This window comes from Cervus elaphus, chromosome 1, assembly GCF_910594005.1.
Source record: "Cervus elaphus chromosome 1, mCerEla1.1, whole genome shotgun sequence".
NCBI lineage: Eukaryota > Metazoa > Chordata > Mammalia > Artiodactyla > Cervidae > Cervus > Cervus elaphus.
In genome coordinates this window covers 7,400,370-7,419,369 of record NC_057815.1, presented here as the reverse complement: position 1 = coordinate 7,419,369, position 19,000 = coordinate 7,400,370, and the positions used below count along the sequence as shown (strand labels likewise).

General features: G+C 41.5%; 1 protein-coding gene across 1 annotated transcript in view; it reads left to right on the top strand.

Annotated features, from left to right (window-relative positions):
• Window positions 1–19,000, top strand: part of LOC122681552 — a 101,675-nt gene that overhangs the window by 58,266 nt on the left and 24,409 nt on the right. The window contains exons 9-12 of the mRNA XM_043883795.1: window positions 10,576–10,653; window positions 13,399–13,478; window positions 13,960–14,027; window positions 14,113–14,194. Of these exons, the coding sequence (XP_043739730.1) occupies window positions 10,576–10,653; window positions 13,399–13,478; window positions 13,960–14,027; window positions 14,113–14,194 (308 nt within the window). The remainder of the gene's footprint in view (window positions 1–10,575; window positions 10,654–13,398; window positions 13,479–13,959; window positions 14,028–14,112; window positions 14,195–19,000) is intronic.

Sequence of the window (19,000 nt, the reverse complement as noted above, 5' to 3'; positions counted from 1 at the left end):
GATGCGTTCCTTTTTATAGCTGAGTAATAGTCCATTGTGTATGTGTACCGCGACTTCCTTATCCATTCATCTGCTGAAGGACATCAGGATTGCTTCCATGTCCTAGCTATTGTTTGTAAACTATTTGATGATGGCCATTCTGCCCAGTGTGAGATGATACCTCATTGTAGTTTTGATTTGCATTTGACATCTGTTTTTAAAATGAGTGTTGCAGTGGGCAGAAAGTCATGAAAAGGTACTTTAGATTATGGGAAATATGTAGAACATGAATGTTATCAACCAGTACCTCTGTGGGGTTTTATGAGTGATGGCTGGCCCACTGAACGGCTGTCTCCTCTCTCCTGAAAACACAAGGCTCTAGATCACTAGATCACTGTCTGTGGGATCTGTGTGTGTGTGTGTGTGTGTGTTGGGGGGGGTGGCTTGCACACATGCATGTGCACACACTACTTGTTAATATTTGTAAGTATGTGTGTGTATTCACTTATGATCCCAAGATCTGCTAATTTTTGTAAAGTAATATTTAAGTTATTTTGGAGGCATGGTTTTCTAAGATATTAGTTTTTTTCCCTTTTCTCTAAATAGTTAGTGAAAATGTTGCATTGTTACTGTACTATTTCTTCTCACGAAAGAACAGTATTATTTAAAAAAAATCACTCAAATGCTGAAATGTTTTTTTAGAGTAGAATTTGATGACCAAAGCTTATTGCATGTGTATGATTGCATGTAGAAAAATTACCTTACATCATAGCTACCCTGTGGAAATTGCTTGTTGAATGATTTAGCATATTTGAAGAGATTCATGGTGATCCAGTTCCTTATAGGGAAGATTTCTGTGAAAGATTTCAGGATAAAGTTATGTAGAGAACTTTCCCAATTCAGAAATAAAATTCACTGATTTTGTTTACCTTTTTCTGCTTTATAGTATCAACAAGAGTTACAGGTAGAAAATATATGGAACTAGGTGGATAGATTGCAAAATCCATCTTACATTCATTAAAGATAATACTTGCTTTGAATTCTCTTTTCTTTCAAAAGTATTCCCTAGACTTCTTTTTGTAGAAACAAGTTGTCAAACGGAGAAGAGAACTAGGGCCCAGAGGACACAGAGATTGAAGGAGAATTTAAATTTCTTTATGAAAAGCAATTCACTGTTGCACAAAAGTAAAAAAAAAAATTTTTAATTAAAATGTTATTCTTTCCTTGATATCATTTAGAATAGAATCTGTGTCCTTGAAAACATCTGAGTTATGAAAGTGGTTTCTGCTCTGCTACTCCTGTTTTGTTGGAAGCCCTTGTTTTGTTTAATGAATCATTATACATATGGTAAGCTCAATGGGTATGTTATAAAATTTGAAGACACTATTATTAATCCACATATTATGTATGTTTATAATGCTCTTTTTTTTTAAGAATTAGAAAACAAAAAAGATTTAGAAAACAGTTGTAAATTGTAAGCCTGTACCAAATTGTTGTCTGTGGCAACAATTTCATAGTGTAGTTTTAATTTAAAAAACAATATCCCCAACTCGGTGGTTTGCCTTAACTTCTACATAGACAGAAGTCTTTTCTAATATCATACTTTAAAAGGGACTTTCAATGATAATTTCTAAAGTTTTTAAAGGATTCTACAACACCCTTACATTGCTTACTAGTAACCAAATACTGAGTTCCTGTAAATTGTAGCAATTTATCACATATGAAATATGATCTTTTTTTTAAAAAGTCAGTTCTTATACATGATGATGAAAGAACTCATTTTCACATCTTTAGAAAACCACCAGGATGGTCATACTGTTTAAACCTTAGCGTAGTCTCAAGTTTCAGTTTATAAAGTCTTTAGTCTCAGAAAGACATAAAACTCTTAAGAGTTGTGCTAGTTTGTTTTCTAAGTGTGCAGAGGACAAGAACTTCCTTCTGATGAGTAAAAGCAGGTGTGACGTAGGTGTTGTGAAACAGAGATCTACCTCCTGGATTAGTGTCCCCCCTTCCGTGATGAGGATGGGAGCAGAAACAGTTGGCTTGCAGGGGAGAGGACACGTGTGGCTGGGATGCAGCGGTCTGTTGGCGCCTCACATCCTGAGCCATTGGGACAGCTGGGGTGTTCCGACAGCCAATTGAGTTAGGTGAGCAAACCATGGTTTTCCATCTTTCCATCTTTTACTCATTTTCCTCAGGCATTAGTTCATAAAGTCAGAAAGATACCATTTACACAAAGATCTTTAATGTGTTTAAGTTCAGCTTCTTAAGTAAATGAGTTAACATGTGGAATAGAATTTCTGAGGAGCATCTGCCAGTTACCGTGTGGTATTGGCTTTGGGATAATTGATATTTGGCTGCTCTGACAGTAATAGACTACCAGATCAGCTGCTTCTTGAGTCTCTCTTTGGAACATGCTAATAGGGTCATCTCAACAGAGTGGAGGATGCTTATCTTTTAAAGCGTTTATAGTTGGGTGGGGTCTTTTGTTTAAGAGCTGTAATGATATGTGAGTCAACTTAAAAGGAGCACTCAAAGACCTGACTTTATACTAATATTTATACTAATATTATAAATTTTGGTCTAGATATTTAGGACTCAGGGTAAGCTTTTTAAAACATACACATATTTTATAAAATACATCATTATATCTAAACAATACCAAAGTAGTGTTGTATTTAATCCTTTTTTATTAAAGTTTTGGTGAAACAGCATAGATCCATAATAACTTAGAACAGATAGGCTTAAACCTCCCACCTCCCTGTTTTGTCTGTTTTCTTCTTCAGTAACAAACCTCGAGATTGGGCACGCCAGACTGCAGTTTATTTGTGCGTCTGTGCTCCTGTCTCCGCACAGAGGGTTTGCGGTGAGTGATGATAGCCACAGCACCAGCAGCGACAGCATAGTTAGCATTTGTCGGGTGCTCCCTGTGATCTAGGTGCGTGTTTCTTACACCAGCCGTAGGAGGTGGGGACTGCTCTTACCTGTGTTGTGCACTTGAGAAAGTGATGCTTACAGGAATTGAGTAACTTGCCGACATTTAACATTCTGGGAGATGGAGGTAGAATGCTAGCCTCAGAAGTCTAACCTTTGCTCCCAACCTCTACAGAATCAGTAGGGGTAGAGGAACAAGACGGAAACATTGAATATTCATGTCTTCAAGTCCCACAATTCTTGGGACTCAACCATGAATTTGACTCTAAATTTCCTATAGCAAAAGAAAAAAAAAAAGTGGGAAGGGTGAATGGGGTTTGGGAGAATACCATTTAAAATCTTTTTCTTAGGACTTAATCCTCAAATAGAGCCCCCTTGTGGGTGCCTCCAAAGGAGACTCACTGGGATCAGATGCTGGAAATGATTTCTTCATAACACTGCCTATAGTATATGGGTGATGGGTTTAATAGGATTTTTTTTTTAATCCCACAACAAACCATAAGGCCAGAATGCCCAAGCATGATCTGGGCAGTGAGATGCCAGAGAGCTCAGCTGGTAGAGAATCTGCCTGCAATGCAGGAGACCCCCCGGTTCAATTCCTAGGTCAGGAAGATCCCCTGGAGAAGGGATAGACTACCCACTCCAGTATTCTTGGGCTTCCCTTGTGGCTCAGGTGGTAAAGAATCGGCCTGCAATGGGGGAGACCGGGCTTTGATCCATGGGTTGGGAAGATCCCCAGGAGAAGGGAAAGGCTACCCCCTGGAGTATTCTGGCCTGGAGAATTCCATGGACTGTATAGTCCATAGGGTCACAAAGAGTCAGACATGACTGAGCATGCATGGAGTGGCTTGATCCATTTGTAAGATCTAGCCTACTCCCTCAGAATGGAAGCAGATACTTGCAAACAAAGCAACAGATAAGGGATTAATCTCCAGAATATACAAACAACTCATGCAGCTCAGTATCAAAGAAACACACAACCCAATCAAAAATTGGTGAAAGATCTAAATAGACATTTCTCCAAAGAAGACATGCGTATGGCCAAAAAAACATGGAAAGATGTTCAACATCATTAATTATTGTGTACATGCATGCTCAGTTATGTCCAACTCTTTGAGACCCCATGGATTGTACCTGCCAGGTTCCTCTGTCCATAGAATTTTCCAGGCAAGAATACTGGAGTGGGTTGCTGTTTCCTACTCTGGGGAATCTTCCCAACCCAGGGATTGAACCTGCGTTTCCTGCATTGGCAGATGGATTCTTTACCACTGTGCCAGCTGGGAAGCCCTAATTATTAGAGAAATACAAATCAAAGTACAGTGAGGTATTACCAATTAGAATGACCATCATCAAAAACTCTACAAACGATAAATGCTAGAGAGGGTATGGAGAAAAGAGAACCTTCCTTCACTGTTGGTGGGAATGTAAATTGGTATAGACACTATTGTGAACAGTATGGAGATTCCTTGAAAAGCTAAAATAGAGCTATTACATGATCCCACTCCTGAGCATATAGCCTGAAAAAACTATAATTTGAAAGGATGTATGCTAGCCACATTATTTACAGTAGCTGGGACATGGAAGCAACCTAAATATTTATTGGCTGAGGAAGGGACCAAGAAGAAGTGGTATGCATATACGGTGGAGTGTTACTCAGCCGTAGAAAGGATGGAATAATGCCATTAGCAGTGACGTGGATGGATCTGCAGATTGTGATACAGAGTGAAGTACGTCAGACAGAGAGAAATACCATATAACGTTGCTTATACATGGAGCCTAGAGAATTGGTACAAGTGAACTTACCTGCAAAGCAGAAATAGTCATGGACGTAGGGAACAAACTTCTGGTTCCCGTGGGGAGGAGGGGGTGGGCTGAATCGGGAGGTTGGGATTGACGCACAGACACTGCTGATGCGCTGTGTGAAGTAGGCAAGTGATGAGGACCCGCCACGCAGCCAGGGAACCCTGCCCGGTGCTCCAGGATGACCCGGATGGGAAGGAGGTCTACAGCAGAGGGGACGTGTGTGTGTGTGTGTGTGTGTGTTACTGACTCACTCTGCTGGGCAAGAGAAAGTAACACAGCGTTGTAAGGCACCTGGAGTTCAGGAATTTTTTTTTTTTTTTTTTAAATCCGGAATACTGAGAGGAATGACATAGATGGCTGCACATTTGCCACTTAATCCGGGTCTTTGTGTCTACTTCAGAAGCACCAAAGTATACTTTGTGTATACTTCAAATGAGCAGATCCTGGCTGACATCTCTGTTTTGAAAATTGAGAAGGGTAAACAAGAAACGGTGACAGTTGTTCATTTTATTAAGCTCACAATTGAGTGGGTAATTATCCCAGGCAGGGGGACTGTCATGGAAGCCAAGAAGTTGAATTTCCAGTAAGAAAGCGTTTTTTCAGGTCTGTGGAGTGCGCAGAGAAGTGCCAGGTCAGAGAGGACTTTAGTGTCCACTGCGTGGCCACAGGCCCCGGGTGCCTCAGCAGGGGCAGCGTCGGAGGAGTAGTCACCCTCGGTGCTCTGGGCTGGGGAGGAGTGCAGGGCGCAACCGGAGCTCCTTGTGTAGCCTGCGCCCGTGGGTGCATGCAGTCCTGGGGAGGAGAGGCCCGGTTGAAGGACTTTTGTATAAGGAACGGAGGAGGCCTCAGGCCGTTTGCACGTCTAGGGGAGGAAACCAGTGAGGAGGGAGAGGGAAGGTGAAACGCAGAGCCCGACGGGGGTTGCACCTGGGCATCTGGGGCGCGGGTGACGGGGCTTAGAGATGCTGGGGCTCAGGTCGCGGCCGCAAACGGTGGCCAACCGATCAGCCGTCAGAGAGGTGCTCTCCCCCACCACTGCCTGCCCTCCGCTGTCAGGCAGCGCCGCGCACATGCGGATGAGGTCTAGGACAGGGGGGTGAAGGCTGGGGGCCAGTCACGAGTGGTGACCCGCCTGGAAAGGTGACTGGGCCAGCAGCGGCGCTCCCCTGACCCTGGAGATGGAGCTGTCATGGGAGTGGGAGTTAGGCGAGCCAGCGGGGAAGGCGGAATAGGCTGGAGGGCGACACAGAAGCGGGCACCCTGGTGAAAACCCGCGTGCTTCCTTCCACTCTCCTCCCGGCGGCTGACTCTGCTGTTGCCCTGGGCGGCTCCGGGTGCCCCGGTGCTTCCTCACCCAAGGGGACGCGTGTGCAGGGGGCCGGGAGCCTCCCGAGGAAGCTGCGTGCTCCGCTGGTCTTAGAGGGCGCTGGTGTCGGATGGCCATGCCCGGGAAGCCCACCTAAGGTTGGCAGGGAGAGTTAAAAGTAAAAGACCAAAGGCCTTGGGGCTTAGGGGCCTTGTGTTTTGAAGTAGTCTTTAGTCATTGTAAACAAAAACAGAATAGAAAAATCTCTCAGGATATTATCATGGGATACTATTTTACATTGTGAGCATTTATATTTTTGTTGGTCTTTATTTCTAATCGTGACTGTGATTCCGGGATTATTTCATTATATAAACATCGATAAAGAAAAAGTTAATCATGGTATTAATATTGTTACAGAATAATTTTTTGTATTGACCTAAGGAAGAAATAAAGAAGTTTTGTTCTTTTAAAATTCTTTTCAAAACAAAGCAAAATAAGGCTAAGCTACTTTAAGCGGTTGCAGTGTCCTGGGAAAACAAAAGCTTTGGTGCATATGCTTTTGATAGTAGACACTGTGACCGTATTATGTGCGCTTTCCTAATAATGTCTGATGTTATCAAATTGATTAACTCAACATGGGGACTCATCAGATTTAACTGTGGTTGGCAGCTGTACACTAGAAGAATAGTAATACAGAAGGGGAATGAAATTAGCTTTTTAATCAGCTGCGTTAAATACAGAACTAAAAAATGTATCCAATGTGTTCATTGTTTCACAGCAACGTGTGCGACTGTAGTATTCACAACAGTAGCCTTTCCATTATCCTTCCCAATAAAATCCTGACTGGTATTTTCAAAGATTGGCTACTGCCAAAAGCTGGACGTGCTAATTAGATTTTCATCTGATAATTGATAGTGTGGGTTTCAAGCATTTATGATTTCCTGTGGGCTTCAAAAGTCAGCATTTGTATCCATAGATTATATTTACTGTGTAAACCTCAGACTAGTCAACTCATCTAAGAACTAGAACCTGAACCACTGATGACTCCTCCTCGGAGCAACATAAATATTTCTCTGAGAAATTAGTCATTGCGAAAATAATTATTTTCCTTTTTGCTTTTAAAGATACAAGCATGAAAAGTTAATAAATGATACCTAAGGAGGAGCCCTCAGTTAAGGGGTCAGGGTTGATTCTGACTCTGCCCGTAACTGTAGCTTGAGCCGCGGAGTGCTGTAGACAGTGACTGCCTGCTTTGCGCAGGTCGCTCAGGGCGCTACCGTTCTGACAAGAACAGCAAAGACACCAGCTTCCTTGGAAACACCGTTTGGATGTCCTGAGAATCTCTCTTGAGGGCAACAGTCATTAGTTAAGCTTTAAGGACTAATTTTCAACTGTTGAGAAATAAGCGTGACAAAACTAGCCTGAATCTCTAGATTGTGTAGCATGAAGTGTGTGCAGAGAATTTCCTCTTCCGCTAGGTGTGACACCCAGCTTTTAGTCTGTGTTCTAAAGCTGTTGAGCTAGTAAAAATGTGAGTATTCAGATATTCCCCAGTCAAATGTTATCATCTGGAATTAAGATAACAAAATAGCTGATAAGTGACTGAAAAGATATGCAGATTATGTGGGACAATTTTCACCTCTGGGTTAGAGATCAGTTTTCCAAAAAAAAAAAATACATTAAAGTGTTCTTAGATGCATTGTATGTTAACACATAATCATGTTAAATGCATGTATGAGGAGTAGTGTATATTAAATTTCTCATGTCGCTTCAGATTTGTAACTTAATTAGTACAGTGTCATGACTAGTTTTAATTCAGAGAGTTAAATATATTTAATTTAGGGGGAAAAAGCAATATTTGTCATTTAAAGAAGATACAGTATCCCCAATAGGTCCCCATTGTGAGAGAATGTAAATTTTACAGGTTTGATAAGTCCCTGAATATGTTCGGTTAGATAGATAACTTACTCAAATGTAATCTTAACTATAATCTTGCAGGTGAGAGAGTATAAATATTTCAGGTTCAAGAGGGATTATTTTGAGGAGTTTTAATTGCCAGTGAGCAGGAGTTTATTGTGATCCATACAGTCAAAGGCTTTGGAACAGTCAATAAAGCAGAAATAGATGTTTTTCTGGAACTCTCTTGATTTTTTGATGATCCAGCAGATGTTGGCAATTTGGTTCCTCTGCCTTTTCTAAAACCAGCTTGAACATCTGGAAGTTCACGGTTCGTGTATTGCCGAAGCCTGGCTTGGAGAATCTTGAGCACTATTTTACTAGCGTGTGAGATGAGTGCAGTTGTGCAGTAGTTTGAGCATTCTTTGGGATTGCCTTTCTTTGGGATTGGAGTGGAAAATTCTGAAAGAGATGGGAATATCAGACCACCTGACCTGCCTCTTGAGAAATCTATATGCAGGTCAGGAAGCAACAGTTAGAACTGGACATAGAACAACAGACTGGCTCCAAATAGGAAAAGGAGTACGTCAAGGCTGTATATTGTCACCTTGCTTATTTAACTTATATGCAGAATACATCATGAGAAACACAGCTGGAAGAAGCACAAGCTGGAATTTAGATTGCCAGGAAAAATATCAATAACCTCAGATATGCAGATGACACCACCCTTATGGCAGAAAGTGAAGAGGAACTAAAGAGCCCCTTGATGAAAGTGAAAGAGGAGGTGAAAAAGTTGGCTTAAAGCTCAACATTCAGAAAACTAAGATCATGGCATCTGGTCCCATCACTTTCATGGGAAATAGATGGGGAAGCAGTGGAAACAGCGGCAGACTTATTTTTTTGGGCTCCAGAATCACTGCAGATGGTGATTGCAGCCATGAAATTAAAAGATGCTGACTCCTTGGAAGGAAAGTTATGACCAACCTAGATAGCATATTAAAAAGCAGAGACAGTACTTTGCCAACAAAGGTCCGTCTAGTCACGGCTGTGGTTTTTCAAGTGGTCATGGGTGGATTTGAGAGTTGGACGGTGAAGAAAGCTGAGCACCTAAGAATTGATGCTTTTGAACTCTGGTGTTGGAAAAGACTCTTGAGAGTTCCTTGGACTGCAAGGAGATCCAACCAGTCCATCCTAAAGGACATACATTAAAATATGTACGTCCTGGGTGTTCATTGTAAGGACTGATGCTGAAGCTGAAACTCCAGTACTTTGCCACCTGATGCGAAGAGTTGACTCATTGGAAAAGACCCTGATGCTGGGAGGGATTGGGGGCAGGAGGAGAAGGGGACGACAAAGGATGAGATGGCTGGATGGCATCACCGACTCAATGGGCATGTGTTTGTGATGGACAGGGAGGCCCGGCCTGCTGCAATTCATGGGATCGCAACGAGTCGGACACGACTGAGTGACTAAACTGACTGACTGAGGTTGGTCATAACTTTCCTTCCAAGGAGTAAGCGTCTTTTAATTTCATGGCTGCAATCACCATCTGCAGTGATTTTGGAGCCCCCCAAAATAAAGTCTGACACTGTTTCCACTGTTTCCCCATCTATTTCCCATGAAGTGATGGGGCCACATGCCATGATCTTAGTTTTCTGAATACTGAGCTTTAAGCCAACTTTTTCCCTCTCCTCTTTCACTGTCATCAAGAGGCTTTTTAGTTCCTCTTCACTTTCTGCCATAAGGGTGGTGTCATCTGCATATCTGAGGTTATTGATATTTCTCCCGGCAATCTTGATTCCAGCTTGTGCTTCTTCCAGCCCAGCGTTTCTCATGATGTACTCTACATATAAGTTAAATAAGCAGGGTGACAGTATACAGCCTTGACGTACTCCTTTTCCTATTTGGAACCAGTCTGTTGTTCCATGTCCAGTTCTAACTGTTGCTTCCTGACCTGCATACAGGTTTCTCAAGAGGCAGGTCAGGTGGTCTGGTATTCCCATCTCTTTCAGAATTTTCCACAGTTTATTGTGATCCACACAGTCAAAGGCTTTGGCATAGTCAATAAAGCAGAAATAGATGTTTTTCTGGAACTCTCTTAGCCCTGCTGCGTCCAGGGAATGAAACCCACCCTTGGCCCCGCCCCACCATGACGCAGGCGCACGTGACGCGCGCCGGCGCGCGCTGTTTCCGGAAGTCGCCCCCGCGGTCTCTGCCGTGGCTGCCAGCGCTGTCGCCGCGGAACTTCGGGAGTGGAACGGTCCAGGCGGGCCCGGGCGGGCCGGAGGCCTGGCCACTCCGCAGAATGGAGATAATCAGGAGCAGTGCATGTCCGCTGTACACCTCCCTGCGTCCTCGTGGCACTTCCTCACCCGGCCTGCTAGGCCCTCACCGCGGCAGGTCTACTTGACCCGGCCTGGGGCAGAGGCAGTCCCCTCAGGGGTTTGCTCCCCTTTTGCGCTTCTTGGGGCCTTGTTCGCCTTTGGCCCGTGCACCCCTCGGGGCTTATATCCCTCCGGTCTGTGCACCCCTTAGGGACTTGTCCTCTCATCCCAGGATCCTTGGCAGCTCCCCTTCCCTCCTTCCCTATCCCCCTAGTAACCCGTGGGCAGAAAGCCAGGCCACCAGTTCTGAGCCTCTTCTCGGTTTCTCCGCAGATTTTCAGAGTAATCTCCACAAAGTGTACCAGGCTATAGAGGAGGCCGACTTCTTCGCCATCGATGGGGAGTTTTCAGGTATCCCTCGCTTGCAAGCTCGAGGCTGGCACCCTGCAATGCATAGCCAAGCCTCCTCCTGCCCGCCACCCCCACCCCCCACCCCCGCGCCCTCCTGACCCCTGGCCTGGGCTTATACCTGCTGGTCGCTCCTCCCTGTTTGAGTTTTCTGGGTCAGGTTGCATGAGTCTCCACGTTTCCTCTTAAACGTTTCAAAAGCACGAAAGAGGTGCGGTGGGTTTCCTGATTGGGTTTGTGGTTGTTCGAACTCTGAGGGTTGCAGATAAGAGACTATGCTTTTGATGCTGCTTAAAAACAGCTGGACAGGTGTGGGACAGCGCTGGAGAGTTAGGGTCAGGCCTTTTTTGATGTGTGGTGAAATACACATAGCATAAAATGTATCCTTTTAACCATTTTTAAGTGGTTTTAAAGTTAAGTGAGACTGTAACACTGGAGTGCCACCATCCCCACCGTCCATCTCCACAGAACTTTTTCATCTTCCAGGACTGAAACTCTACACATTGAACAGTAATTCCCAGCTCCTCCCTCCCCTCTGCCTCTAGCAATCATTGTTTCTGTCTCTATGAATTTGACTAGTTTAGACATTTGCTCTAAGAGGGCTCATACAAGATTTGTGCTTTGTGGCTGACTTTAGGGTTGGACTTCTGCAAATAAATGAGGGTATTCCTTTAGGCATTAGTGAACGTGTTCACTGCCTGCCTTGGCGTGGGTGTACACATGTATCTAGTACTTAGATTAGTGTAACTAACAGTTATAATTGCAAGGTTCTTTTTTTTCTTTTGGATCAGAGATATCCAATTTTTGGTAAAGATAGCCGTTTTTGCTACAAGTTGTGCTTGTTTCAAAGACTTCAGCTCTTTCTAAAGGAATCCATGCTGGGCATAACTTTGTTTTTACTGGGCATAATCCATTACTGGATTATAATTGCTTAATTATATACATATAGTTATATAAATAATGGTATAGAATTATAATTACTGAATTATGATCAACCAATTATGTCAGTTTCAAGTGTATAACACTGATTTGGTATTTTTATACATTATGGATTGATTACCTCGCTAAGTCTAGTTACCATTTGTTACCATACAAAGTTCTTGTCAGCTATATTATTGGCTATATTCTCTGTGCTGTGACTGACTTATTTTATAAGTGAAAGTTTGTACCTCTTAAACTCCTTTACCTATTTGGCCCCCCCCCCAAACTCCCCTCCTTCACTCTGGCAACCATCAGTTTACTCTCTGTATCAATAAGTCTCTTTCTGTTTCTTTTCTTTTCTTTTTTTTTTAAGATTTTATCAGTAAATGAAATCATCAGTATTTGCCTTTCTTTGTCTGACTTATTTCACTCACTTAGCATAGTACCTTCTAGGTCCATCCATATTACAAGGTTGTTTTTTTTTTTTTTTCCTTTTTTATGGTTGAATAATATTTCTTTACACAAATTCTTTGCAATCCCATGGACTGGAGCCCGTCAGGCTCCTCTATCCGTGGAATCCTCTAAGCAAGAATACTGGAGTGGGTAGCGATTCCCTTCTCCAGGGGATCTTCTCAACCCCTGGTCTGCCACATTGCAGGCAGATTCTTTACCATCTGAGCCATCAGGGAAGCCCCATGTATGCATATATATGCATGTATACACACACACGCACACATACTCACACACATTTATAGCATCTTTACATATGTATAGAATCTTTATCTTTTCATTTATCCTTGGACACTTAAGTTACTTCTATCTTTGCTATTTTAAGTAATGCTGTAGTGACCTAGGGATGTATATATCTTTTTCAGTTAGAATTATTGAAGAAAAAATAATTTTTGTTTTCTTCTGATGAATATCCAGAAGTGGAATTGCTGGATCATATGTTAGTTCTATTTTTAATATTTCGAGGAAGCTTTATACTGTTTTCTATAGTGCCTGCACCAATTGACATTCCCGCCAACAGTACATGATAGTTTTCTTTTCTCCACATCCTTGCCAACATTTGTTATTTCTTGTGTTTTTGAGAATGGCCATTCTGACAGATGTGAGGTGGTATCTCAAGATTGCTGTGGTTGTTCGGGGTCTTTTGTGGTTCTATACAAATTTTAGGATTATTTGTTTAGCTCTGTGAAAAATGCCGTAGGTATTTTGATAGAGATTGCATTGAATCTATAGATTGTTTTGGGTAATATGGGCATTTTAACAGTATTAATTCCTCCAGTTCATGAGCATTTCTGTTTTTCATGTTTTCTTCAATTGCTTTCACCAGTGTCTTATAATTCTCAGAGGACAGGTCTTTCACCTTGGTTAAATATAGTCCTAGGTGTTTTATTCTTTTTGATGCAATTGTCAGTGGGATCGTTTTTATAATTTCTCTTTTTGATGGTTTGTTATTAGTGTATAGAAATTTACAGTGGATTTCTGAATATTAATTTTGTATCCTGCAACTCTGCTGAATTCATTTATTAGTTCTAATAATTTTTTGGTGAGATATCTATAGGGTTTTCTTTATTTGAAATCTGTTTTAGATACTGAAACTGTCCATTCTCAAATTGAAACATTTGTATCTCTGAATTCTCTATTACAGGGTTTGGCTTGTTAGCCTGCGAAATTCATGCTAATTTTGAAAAAGTGAAATAAAGAGCACTTCCAGTTAGTTTTAATTCATAAAAATAAGAAATTATAGAGCCATTGAATAGTTGACTGACATTTTCTGTTAGCATTTACGAATAGGTTAAAATTTTTTTTCTTAAAATCTAGGAATCAGCGATGGACCTTCAGTCACCGCATTAACAAATGGTTTTGACACTGCAGAAGAAAGGTATCAGAAGCTTAAAAAGGTAAGTGGGTGTGCTAGAAAATCTCATTTTTTTTTCCCATGTTGGTCTTGCATATGTTAAATTATAGAGGAATAAAATTGTCAAGCTTGCTTATTAAGTTCTCAACCCCAGCTATGAATTGATATTTAGTGGTATTTAAAACAACAGCAAAAATAATTGTTTGCTGGAAAACATTTTGGGGAAGGTTTAGTATTTTCATTGTTAATTTCATTTACAGGAAATATGATGTGGTTATTTTAATCATTTGGAAATAGGTTTACTATGATGCTCTGGATGATGCATAAGTGCTTAGTTGGGAAAAATAGTAAGAAATATTCATAAATTAATAATGCTCCTGATAGATAATCTATAATCGGTTTGGATCAGAAGTATTCTGCCAAAGTCAAGTAGAATAATCAGAAAACCTACCTGATTGCAAATACTGTTGCTCATGTCGACTATACAGCATTGTTTTGACAGATATTTTATTTCCCTTTTCCAGCATTCCATGGACTTTTTGCTGTTTCAGTTTGGCCTTTGCACTTTTAAGTATGACTACACAGATTCAAAGTAGGTTGTTTTAACAAGTGGTGGGAATTCTTTTGTCATGGCATAATATAACACCCTAAGTCTCCTTTTATCTTATTTTCCCCAGGTATATAACGAAGTCTTTTAACTTCTATGTTTTCCCGAAACCCTTCAATAGATCCTCACCAGATGTCAAATTTGTTTGTCAGGTTAGTAGTATAACTGAGTTGTTGTTCCTTTTTTTTCTGTTACGAATCCCTGATGAAGCTGTGTGGAAACGTGGAATCAGAATTCTCTTTAAAATTTGGTTCTATAACCAACTTTGCACTTCGGGCAAATCACTTTACCTCACTGACCTTCAGTTTTTGGATTATAAATAAATTATACTCTCATCTTTCCTTTGACCTGAGAGTGAATTAAGGAATAAGATGTAAGAGACAGGCAGAGGGACATGGGAACATGAACTTTATTATAAGTAGAGCTGAATTTGAGACCATGACTTCGTACTGTGGCTCTTTGGGGGATGTTTTTTATTGTCTTACCCCTGAACTGAACCTACAGATTAGGACCTGCAGGTTTTTTTCCCAACCCCATTTTCACTGCACGCCTCTTCAAGGGTAGACCTTTATTTTCTGGAGGAGCAGAGTATGTGTGTATGCTCTTTGAAAAGAGCAAACCTAAAAGAGAAAGTGAAAGTATAGTCACTCAATTGTGTCTGACTCTTTGCAACCCCATGAACATAGCTCCCAGGGTCCTTAGTCCATGGGATTCTTCAGACAAGAATACTGGAGTGGGTTGCTGTGCCCTCCTCCAGGGGATCTTCCCAACCCAGGGATCGATCCCAGGTCTCCTGCATCGCAGGCAGATTCTTTACTGTCTGAGCCACTAGGGAACCCAGAAGGGGCTAAGTTACATGTGCTCGGTTTCTTTTCCCAAGCTTACCAGTTAGGAAAGAGGGTAGAAAAAGACCACTGGTGCCTCCTGAGGAGGAAAGGGCTGACTTTATGAGCCAAGGTGAGGATTCAGGGAGGGTCCCCTTTAGAACAGCCAGTTCAGAGTTGTAGCTGATCTGGTGGACATTCGATGAATGTCAGCTTCCCCTTTCTGCTCTCTTAATAATCTGATTAACGAATAAGGAGATCATTGATCTCTATTGATAAGGACAGTGTGAATTAGTGTCTATCATATGGATATGTGATGAAACCTGAGTTTTGGTCTTCTCTTCCTTATAATCTTATGTCTGAGCTTCTCTCCCTGGAGTAACATTAGTTCCTTTGAGTCTTCCCATCTGTCCCTTTTCCTGCATCTAAGTAGTACTGCAGTTAAGAAAGCCTGGAGGGTAGGCTTCTGAGTGATTGAGTCATGTCAGATTCTCTCTGTAATAAGGCAGGATGTAAACAAATGAAGCAGCATTCATTGTATGTCGGGAGCTGGAGAGAAGGTAATTTTACTCTTGTATCCAGTATTTTTCTTAAATTAGCAGATAAACCATAGTTGATATTTCTTTACTTTGCAATAAGCTCAGTTCAGTTGCTCAGTCATGTCTGACTCTTTGCAACCCCATGGACTGCCACACGTGAGGCCTCCCTGTCTATCACCAACTCCTGGAGTTTACTGAAACTCATGTCCATTGAGTCGGTGATGCCATCCAACCGTCTCATCCTCATTTAACAGCTATTTACCAGTCACATGAGTATAGAATACTTCATTAAATGGTATTTGTAAATTTTCTCTGAGAAAGATAGGTTCAGTTTGGACATTTGTATGGATGTAGTTTTCCAGTGGTAGCAGGAAAAGACAGTTCCTTAAAGTGGATTCCATGGTTTTAGCCAGGAATTAATCAAATGCACACAGTGGCAGTGAGACATCTCAGGGATGACAGTATTTTCTAAAAGACCAACACAAACACAACTGGAGACAGGTCGGAAGAACCCTACCCATCACACAAAATCATCCTGTGACTACACCTGGAACACTTCATGCAGTCCTGATAGCCAGCCACTCCTTAAAAAAAGGAAAAACATCATAGACTTGAAGACAGGCCAGAGATTAATGGGCTCAAATGGTGCAGTTCTCTGTTCTGGAAAAACAAAGGCAGGGAAGAGGTTGAGACTCAGTAAGTAAACTTGGCAATTGTATGGATAAGGTAAATGATAGTATCTTTGGATTTTTTTCTGGTCCTCCATCTAAGGTGGATTTTGTCTTGTTTAAAAATCTATGCCTGCAGCAGAGTCGCGTCTTTAAAGGAACTTAGCTTCTAGAGTCGGCGAGTAGGGTGAAGATTGTGTCTAGTGAAAAATTGATCTTGAAAAGCTTTTATTATCCTTAAAGCAGGGAAAATTGGGGGGCAAGACAACTTCCTGTGCTGTGTGAAAACTAAGTATCTGTACACACAGTGAGCCACGCACACTAGGCAGGATGTGGAGGAATGACGCCCTGAGAGCCATGCACACGCCTGCAGCGCGTGCCCGTCCAGGTGAATTGCAAGGCGTCTTCATTGTCTTCACTTCCTGTTTCTTCTGTTCTTCTTTTTTCTGCCTGAACATCTGTAGTGGAGTTCATGGAAGAAAATACATACATGGCCGTGAAAAGTCAAAACACTGCTGCTGTCTATAGAGTAAAAAATGTTGTTTTTAAATCCCCTCTTCCCCCATGCCACTTCTTTCCCCATTTCACTCCTTTTGTGCCATATATACATATGCTCCTGTGTTTACATATATATACACACACACACACACACAAACACAGTTTTAGTTTTTTGCTTTAATATACACAGAATCATAACATTCATATTTTAAATAACTTGCATTTTCCATTTAACACAATGTCTTCATATTTCATAATACAGGTGTATTATAATTTATCTAATTGGAATTGGAAAGTTTTCCAGTGGCTCCCTATTTTAAACAGTGCTATAGTCAGTGTCCATGTGCATGTGTCTTGGTTGTATATAGGAAATTTTTTTTTTTTTGCCGAATCAACATATGTTTTTAAGCTATTTTTTAAATTTATTTTTAATCGGACGATAGTTGCTTTACAATGCTGTGTTGGTTTCTGCCGTACAATAACATGAATTAGTCATAAGTGTATATATGTCCCCTCACTCTTGCACCTCCCTCCCCTTCCTCCCCCACCCCATCCCACCTCTCCAGGTTGTCACAGACTAAGTTTCAAGTTGAACTCCAGGAATGTTTTATAGGATAGCTTTCCTATGAGGGGAATTGATGAGTCATAGAACTTATAGATTTAAAATTTTGATAGATGCCTCAAATTGTCCTCTCTAATATCTATGCTCATCTTTTGAATCCTGAAAATGGTACATTTAGAACAAACCAAAGATAGTGTTTAGTATATTATAAATAAAGTTTGTTGGTTTGAAGTGTTTTCTCTTTATTATGGTAAAAAAAAAAATCCATAACCTAAAATTTACCATTTTAAGAGGCTTTAAATTCAGGGGCATAGAGTACATTTTTTTTTTGCAGTCTAAAGAGTATTATTTGAGTAGAAAATAAATAGTTTGAAAAAGGGGATGCGTGATCTCTGACTCTGATTTTTAAAGAAGAAAGTTAGGATGGAGTCTAGTGATAGGAGGGGTAAAAACGCCTTTCCATAAGCCATCTTTTGTTGTCTCTGTCAGTGATGGGTATTAGGGGAGCAGAGTTAAGAGTACTCAGGCATGGAAGGTAGAGGGGCTTGTGGCCCAAGTCAGAAGGCACTGGGTCTTATTTCAGAACAGGATGAACAAGGAAGATATAGGGGAAATGGTTGCTTATTTCACATCACAGAAAACCTGGACATGATAGAAAATGATGTGTCTGTATCTGTGTGTGTGTGTGCATGCATGCACATACCCATGTATATTTGACTAGGTTGCTCATAGTTTAAAAGAACTGGTGTCAAGTAATAAAGATACATAAAGTACATAAAAGTATATATAATATATAAAACCTTTTAACCTAAGATTAAAAATAAGTAAGTGAAAAATTGGAAGAAAAGAAAAATGAGGGTGTGATTACTGTGTTATGATTAGAACACAGAATTCATGCCAAAGAAAGTCTTACCTGCTTGTCTCTGAGCTTCCTACCAGCCAAGACAAGGGGGAAACACACGGTCAGTTCTGTGGTCCAAAGGATCAAAATGGACCAGGACTTAGGACCAGTTCAGCTTTCCTCAGATTAGAGACCCCAAGACATTTCCCTTTCTGTTATCATGGTATTTGTCGCTCAGTCATGTCTGACTCTTTGTGACCCCATGGACTGTAGCCTGCCAGACTCCATGGAATTCTCCAGGCAAGAATACTGGAGTGGGTAGCCATTCCCTTTTCCAGGGGATCTTCCTGACCCAGGGATTGAACCCAGGTCTCCTTAATTGCAGGCAGATTCTTTATCATCTGAGCCACCAGGGAAGCCCTCTGTGTAGACGACGTTGTCTTCAGCAGCATCTCTAAAGTGGATATGGTAATGAGCTTATTGGAACTGGCAGAGCATCCTCAGTCTAGACTGATGGTGTAACATCAAGTGCGACTCAGGAAGGGCTGCTCTATAAAGGGTCAGATTTAACTGTTCTACCTTCAGTTACTTCAGGAATGTCCAACTCTTTGAGACCCCATCGACTGCAGCATGCCAGGCTTCCCTGTCCATCACCAACTCATGGAGCTTGCTCAAACTCATGTCCATCGAGTCGTGATGCCATCCAGCCATCTCATCCTCTGTTGTCCCCTTCTCTTCCTGTCTTCAATCTTTCCCAGCATCAGGGTCTTTTCCAGTGAGTCAGTTCTTCGTATCAGGTGGCCAAAGCATTGGAGTTTCAGCTTCAGCATTAGTCCTTCCAGTGAATATTCAGGACTGAATTCCTTTCAAATGGACTGGTTGGATCTCCCTTGGACTTGCTGTTCAAGGGACTCTCAAGAGTCTTCTCCAGCACCACAGTTCAAAAGCATCAATTCTTTGGCACTCAGCTTTCTTTGTAGTCCAATTCTTACATCCATACCTGACTACTGGAAAAACCATAGCTTT